The 7,500-nt window shown below is 35.8% G+C and overlaps 1 protein-coding gene across 3 annotated transcripts in view; it reads right to left on the minus strand.

The window, feature by feature from the left end:
• LOC113808010 (uncharacterized) overlaps positions 1-7,500 on the minus strand; it is a 41,510-nt gene that overhangs the window by 1,138 nt on the left and 32,872 nt on the right. For 2 of the 3 annotated variants that reach the window (XM_070126758.1, XM_070126759.1), the window contains exons 2-4: positions 4,907-5,059; positions 2,933-3,495; positions 1-2,209 (exon numbers count right to left, since the gene is read on the minus strand). The exon at positions 1-2,209 is cut by the window's left edge and continues 1,138 nt beyond it. In XM_070126758.1, coding sequence (XP_069982859.1) covers positions 1,685-2,209; positions 2,933-3,130 — 723 coding nt within the window. In that variant the 5' untranslated portion in view covers positions 3,131-3,495; positions 4,907-5,059 and the 3' untranslated portion in view covers positions 1-1,684. Of the gene's footprint in view, positions 2,210-2,932; positions 3,496-4,906; positions 5,060-7,293 lie in introns of all 3 variants that reach the window. The other variant, XM_070126757.1, reaches the window with a different exon arrangement.

Raw genomic sequence — 7,500 nt, forward strand, 5'->3', positions numbered from 1 at the left:
AATAGATTTTTGAAGGGTAGTCTAATAAAAGGGGAAAGAAGTAGAGGTGTGAAGAGAGATAAGAAGAGATAAATCACTGATATGCAGAAACATGGCACTAGTTCCATACCATAAAAATCAAATAGATGAACCAGTAAAAAAATAGACATAAAAAATAATATAAAACTAAGCGGTATAATCCATCCAATTCAATTAATGCAATTCAATTTAAAGACATTGCAGATATTTATCTCTGTAATATTTATTTCACATATCAGTGGTTTAGAGCAAATAAATATCAAATCATTACATGAGTATGATGAATCTAATCCATACAATAGGGATGCAAATTAATTGTAATGAAAAAGATATAGAATCTCATGCAAACACACTGGTAGTTATATCATTTGATACTTAAATATCTTAATCCATCAGTGATAATTATGGCTGTCATGACATATTAGGTATTACGTCATATGGCATTGTGCTTTGCTCTACGGAGCTAGCAGACGGGCCAGCTGCTATCAGCACAAACCCAGCCAGAAAATTTTATTTGATGTGTAATGATTACATCACAGACAATGCTGGCCCCATCATGACAGGGTTAAAGACATGATTGTTATAAACATTTATATTCTTATATACATTTTAAAATACTGATGCACAGGACAAATATAAATGCTAATTTCACAGGTATGATGGTGAGAAAAATTAAGAAATTGCAAGGGAAAGAAAGAGAGAGGAAAAAGAAATGGAGACCAAAGAAAAGGAGCATCAGACGAAAGGAGACATGGAAAGAAACACACATCACCATCAGACGTTTGCAATTGTAAGAAAAGTAAAAGAAACATACAATGATCTTTCTAAGTAGAGTGTAATAGTTAAGTAGAATCCTTAATCTAACTGCAGGATATCTATAGTCTCATAATATTCATGTCCAATCCATACAATCTATGTTGGTGCAATGATATCAGGACAGCAGAAGCTGATATGTAAACACTGAATATTATAGAATACTTTGTGCAGAAGTCTTTGATTAACTGATCATGTCTCATATACTAGTCTTTTCAGAATTCACAATATCTAGATGCCTGGAAGCACTGATGAGAGTTCACTAACATAAACATTCCATGAATATTTAATGATACATAGCTGAAGTAAAGTAATGGAATGATATACAAATGTATTCTTATAGGATCTAATACTCTGAAAAAAATATATTGATAAGCTGCACTTGATCACCAGTTTCCAGGTACTGCTTCACTAATCTATATTCCAGTATGGAGTATGTCAAACTGTATATACTACAGAGATCTACAATTGGAACAGTAAAATATATTTCTATATAATGACAATATGACTCCCTTTACTCAACCACTGGATAAATCACAATAGAGTACATAAACATGAATCTCGTTGAATTGAATAAAAGAAAAACTGGAAAACTACCTAATGAAAGCAGAGAACAACCTCAGTATTGTTATGATTTTTCCTAGTACACTAAACAGTAAAAATTTATCTTTAGCAGGTACATGGAAAATAGAATGATGTTTTTTCTTACTCTTATCTGTTTTGGTTTACTATGCTGTTTTTTCCAAGAGCAAAATATCTCTACTGTAAAGACAAAAGTAATATTTCAGTATCATATAACCAATGATGCCAGAGTAAGAAAAAGAAAACAAAGATATTGCAGCATATGGTACCCCTACTGCTCCACCTGTCCTTCCTCAATGGAAGCTGTTGTTAGGACTTGCTCTGATGGGGCAGAGTTGATAACATCACTACAACCATTGGCCAGTGCTTCAGGCTTTTGACATGCTGTGTTTTCTGCCGAGCTGATGCAAGACTTCATGGGGGGCGTGGGAGCTGTGACACTCTCCAATGCTACCTGCGAGTTGGCTGTCCTCTGGTCTTCTGGCTCATGGCTGGAGTCCAGGCTGTGGGGTTCTGTGTGGTCGCTGTCACTGGGTGGCTCATCCAAGCCTGAGTCGTGTGGGCTGTGGGAGCGTGGAAGTGTGCTGGGAGGAGAGCTGACAGAGCTTGGTGGGTTATGGCCTTCCTCCATAGTCTCCACCGGGGCTGGGGATTCCTCCTGTGCTCCAGACGAGCTGCTGCTGATCTGCTTGTCGTACTGAGCCATGAAATCTGGGTCTGCTGCACGAAGCTGCTCTAGTAAACGGCTTTTCTCACTCTCAGCCCAGTTTCCATACCAGTCATGGAATAGTTTGACCTGATAAAAAGGGGAAAAAATAATAAACTTACGAATTACATTCCACTTCCTGCAATAATCTAGAAAAAAAAAACACATAAATAGAAAAATTTTAAGTGTATCTGTGTCCCACTCACCAATATGTATGTATATGGTATATGTATAGTATATATAGTACTTAAAGTACAAGGTGCAAATAGAACATAGAGTAATGTTTTAAGTAAGGTATGCATAGTATATACCATATATATGGTAAAGTATATATTGTATATATTCCATATACCATATGTATCACATTTGCAAACAAAATGACTGTGTGTGTGTTTATGTTTAATCCTTTAGTCCACCTTCTGCAGGAGATGTAAGGTACCAATATAAATTCAAGGAATAATGATGACAGTGATATAACAAAGATATCCTCCTCCAAAAGTATATGAGCATACCTTTTAGTGCTGATTTTTTTATATATATGTATGATACATATTTCAGGATTATATAATACATTTGTTTTTGATACAGTAACTAGAGAATATTGCTGTGGAATAACACTGAGTGCAGAATATTACATGTCTATTCTTAAGGATAAAGAAAGATAAAGAAGGGGTAGAAAAAAAAAAATCATAAAATCATAGTTTCTAACAATCATTGAGGAAAATTTAAAATTTAGCTTAAAAAATAAATAAAATGAAACCAAAAAAGTGTAAGTAAATAAAAGCCGCCATTCTCTTATAATGCAAAACTCACCTGACAATCGAAGAGGGAGGGCCTTCTTCCATGGACTGTCAAGGCATCCATGCCACCCAGAAGGCCATTGATGTGGTCCTTGGGTTGATAGGCTTGGATGAGGATGGGCATGAAATCCTCCCTCTGCATTTCTGACCAGCTGGTGAACCACTGCGTCAGGAAGTTCACCTGGTCTGCTGTTGTGTGCTGCTGTGGCATGATGACTTGAACCCGAATTTGGCTGTTGAAATTGGATGGACTTTCTTTTGGATTTCCTTTTAGAGTCTCCCAGACCTGATCAAAAACCCTATTTCTTTTCCTCTTCTGAATCTCGATGTATACTTCTGTCTTCCATGCATGAATTTGTTTAGTCCCTTTTAGTGTAGTTCTCTACTTCTTAATCAAGTTTTCTGGTTGACAACAGCATGGAACTTCTCAACAAAACTTGGGTCCTTCAGCTGTAGATTAAACAGAAAGCGATTGCGGTGTTGGTCGCTCCAGTTGTCAAACCACTGAGAGAACAGCTTCAATTGGCATTGTATCACAGACTGACAACAGCCATTAAGATTAAGCTGATCCAAGCCCTGAAAGAGAGAAAGTATATATAAATAGATAGGCAAATAAATAACATATGTTACTGGCACTTAAACTTGTTCACACACATTCCACATACATGTACATGCACTCAGCCAATCTCTTCTATACTTATCATACCTACAATTGATCATTTGATATCTAATATTATACATGTTTCACCACTGCAAATCTATCAACTAATTTCTACCTTGGCAACAAAAGGGTAGCTGATCTAAAAAATATTTTTTCTCTGCCTCTTACAAAGATTAAATCCATTTCCAGAAGAAATATACAAAATAAATAAAAAATAATGACAAAAATAAATGTCTAATATCAAGGCAAATTGTACTTATGAACAGTAAAGAATATTATAAGGAAAAGTAAACAATTCCTCCACAAAATGTATGTCATTTTTGCACCTACAAAAAAATATTTCATCTACACAAGCACAACACACATTTTAGTTAATACTAGCAATACCATAATATTGATATGACTTATTATGAACCAGAAATTCCAACCACATATGAGGAAAGATTATGAATTGAAATTTAACCCTTAAAACACACATACAGCTGACCTTGCGTGTCCACATTTTCAAATGACAAATAGATTCTTCTTCAAATAGTTTTATGTGGTAAATTTTCCTAGTTTGCTCTACATGCAATTGTCAGTGATGGACATGCTACATTTCTGGAATTTCTGCTTGAGAGAGGCACTCTGACATTGCTGAAGGTCACTGCTCTGTTGTTTGATAGTGAGAGACAAAAATATAGATGACATAAGTGATCTGCAAACAGTGTACATTTATTAAAAGTGAAATTAAAGCATGTGCTTATCCTTGCAGCCGAGGTTTACTCAATGCCTGTGACAGAAGACCTGAAGCAACCAGCTATCTGTTAATGCCATAATTTTTTTTTTGTTGTAAATTTGGCTTTTTTTCTTTGTCTCTCTGAACTGTATATTGCACTGGGAGTGGGCCACAATTTCCCAATTTGCCCATTTTAAGGGTTATATCACATATTAGGATAGTAACTGGGAGGGCATGCATGAGATGTCTTGCTACATTTACTAAGTGGTGTGAAGGGAACCCTAAACAATATCATGCTAAGAGGAACATTTACTAGCCTCCATTATCTTGTAGATACTGGCATGCAGCAGAAAGTAAAAACTCATTAATTTTCTTCTTTTTTTTAAATCTAATTCTACCAATCCTTTTTCCTTTCCCTACTTTATATTTTGCCTGAAGTATAAATGTTAAAATTTTAACAGTAAATATGGCCTTTCCACTCTCAACCTCATTGATGAAGACAAACTCTAAAATCATTACACCATTAATTATAGGATTCACCTTGCAATCATATGAAAAAGTCAAACTAAAATATATTTCATCAATATTAAAGAAAAGCAGAAACGCACCCTAAACAGTTGGTCGACATCAGGAGGAACAGCCTTTTCCACAAGGACTGTAAGGAACTGCTCCTTCTGGTGGTCTTCCCAGTTACAGAACCAACTCAGCACGCAGCGCAACTCTCGTTCCTCCCCACTCAGGGACATCTATGTTGCAAATTGCTGGAATACAAAAGACATTCATTAGAAAATTGTAAACTGTTTCATAATTGAATCATGAGACTAATTTTAAAAAGATGAAAGAAGGAAAGGCAATTCTATATTTCTACTACCATTCATTCATGAATGGAAAACAACTCTTGAAGAGAAACCTATTTAATAAATCCTATGGAATATTGAATGCAATTAGCAGAGAAAATTCAAAGCTTTGAAATACGCAGTATCTTATAATCATAGTTTCACTCGTGATTCAATTTTAGACAAAAGCAATTTTTTTCCCTACCACTACAGAGAAAACCTGCATTTACAACTTTCATTAACTCGTGAATGATTAGTGTATCCATTAAGTATCTAAAAAAAGGAAAAAGAAAAAAAAAAGAAAGAAAGAAAAAAATAAAAAAAAATCCAGCAACATCTAAAAAATCCAACAATATTCCAAGATAGACCTCATAACCCTATCTTATAATTTATCAGCATATAAGGAACCAGTCTAACATCTTTCTTGCCAGAATATGAATTATGGAGATTTGTTGCTCATGGCTGGAGCACCCAGCAGTAAGGCCAAGGTGATCTCTAGTCACTACACTCTGTTTCGGACAGATCTGGATTGAACTTGCCAAATATTAAATACAGGAGAAGAACCACTTTGAAAGCCATTGCAGCTATCTATGAAACATTTGCCATCAATTTCAAGGAGCCATTAAGGGCTATCCATAATTCAATCAACAGTTTATCAAATACACTAATGAGCCTTGCAATCTTGCGAAGTTTGGGGATATACCGAGTTTTAGAAAATGACTCATATTAGATGCACTCTTAGTAAGGTAATATATTCCAACACAAAAATTTATGAAAATAATGATTGCCTCATATGTTCATCTCTTGTTTTTTTAACATAGGTCATGGCTGCTCAAATCAGAGAATATAAACCAAAATAAATCTATAGCACACATAAACTGGAAAATTATTTCTTCACTTTCAATTTCCAATAAAAATGTCAGTTTCATGTATGGTTGGCCTTGAAGCATAGGGTATTGGTGCTACGATAAAGTCCGGAATATATAAGAACAGTGCAATTTATAATATGAAATCACAGATTCCCTTTATTTATAACACACTGATATGGTGTGAGAGTCAGACAGTTCTTTTAAAAACCATCTGCACCGTTAGAGACCAAGTTATTACTCTAGCCAAGCCAACGAGCTCAGGACGCTTCTGAGAATTCACAAACATAACTATGATCCAAAATCCATTGAACCCTAGGGTGTTTTCCCCGGAACCCAACCCAATCTCTAAAATACCTTAACACGGAGATCTGCTCATAGACCCCTACTTGATCGCCGTATTTTCCGCTCAATGAATGAAAAATCCAGTGCTTTTTCAAGTGAGTGATAACGGATAATTGTGACTTTAAGATCAACATGCAAGCTCGATGTGAAAGGCGACATAAGTCTGGATTTCATTGTGGGAGGAACATGGGGACAATATCCTTCCTTCTGATGACATTCTTTGGCAGTGCTGATCACTTCATGTGTCACTGAGTATAGTTTTTTCCTCACTTAATGACAGTTCCCTAAATTTCTCTTAGATCTTAATGCAGTCATTATGAAAACACATATCAATTCTGCATTTTCAATGTGTCCTAACTACTCCAAGAAAATCATATATATAATCCCCCTCACCTGTTAGACATAATCATTCAGAAACTAAATTTTAATCAATATTTATTCAGGTTCCAATTTTTTCCCATCAAAACGGGTTGATTTCCTCAAACTCAAGTATATTTCAAGCCATAAACTTTTGGTAAAGACAACTGGCTCCAAACACCAGCAATAAAGTATATATCACCCGGCCAAGAGACAGTTAAAGTAGATTATAAATGTTATTCATGAATATATCACAACTCTTTTCTGAAAACACGAATCTTTTAACCTTTACAGTACATTTATGACACATGTATGAAAGAAGATCCAAAACGTATTATAAACATCAACAGCTAAATACCACAGACATGCCAAGGATAACCAGAACACAAATCACAAAGCACGAAATAATAAAACGAAAATACACTGAAAACACACACCACGGACAGACCCCAAAAATAGTGAAAAAAACCTTCTTTACCAATACATCCTTAAATTTAGCGCGTTAACTCCACTTCACATCCACTCTTCCATTCCCCAGTCCTTTAGAGATCCCCCAGGCCAGAAAACACTAAGAAAGATAAGAAAACCTACTCAAATATCGCGAAGAAATGAAGAAAATTGAGCTGGAGTCGTCCCTGTGCCCCTGGACGTCGGCCGATCCTCAAGCGCTCGGCGACGCAAGGGAAAAATGCCTTGGACCAAAATGCGTCTTTGGGATTGGCCTTTCCATGGTGGGCTTATTATTTCTTCTTTTTCCTTGTGGGGATAGGAGGTGGGCATTTCGAGATCTCGGAGTGG

The sequence above is a fragment of the Penaeus vannamei genome, chromosome 10, assembly GCF_042767895.1.
Source record: "Penaeus vannamei isolate JL-2024 chromosome 10, ASM4276789v1, whole genome shotgun sequence".
NCBI lineage: Eukaryota > Metazoa > Arthropoda > Malacostraca > Decapoda > Penaeidae > Penaeus > Penaeus vannamei.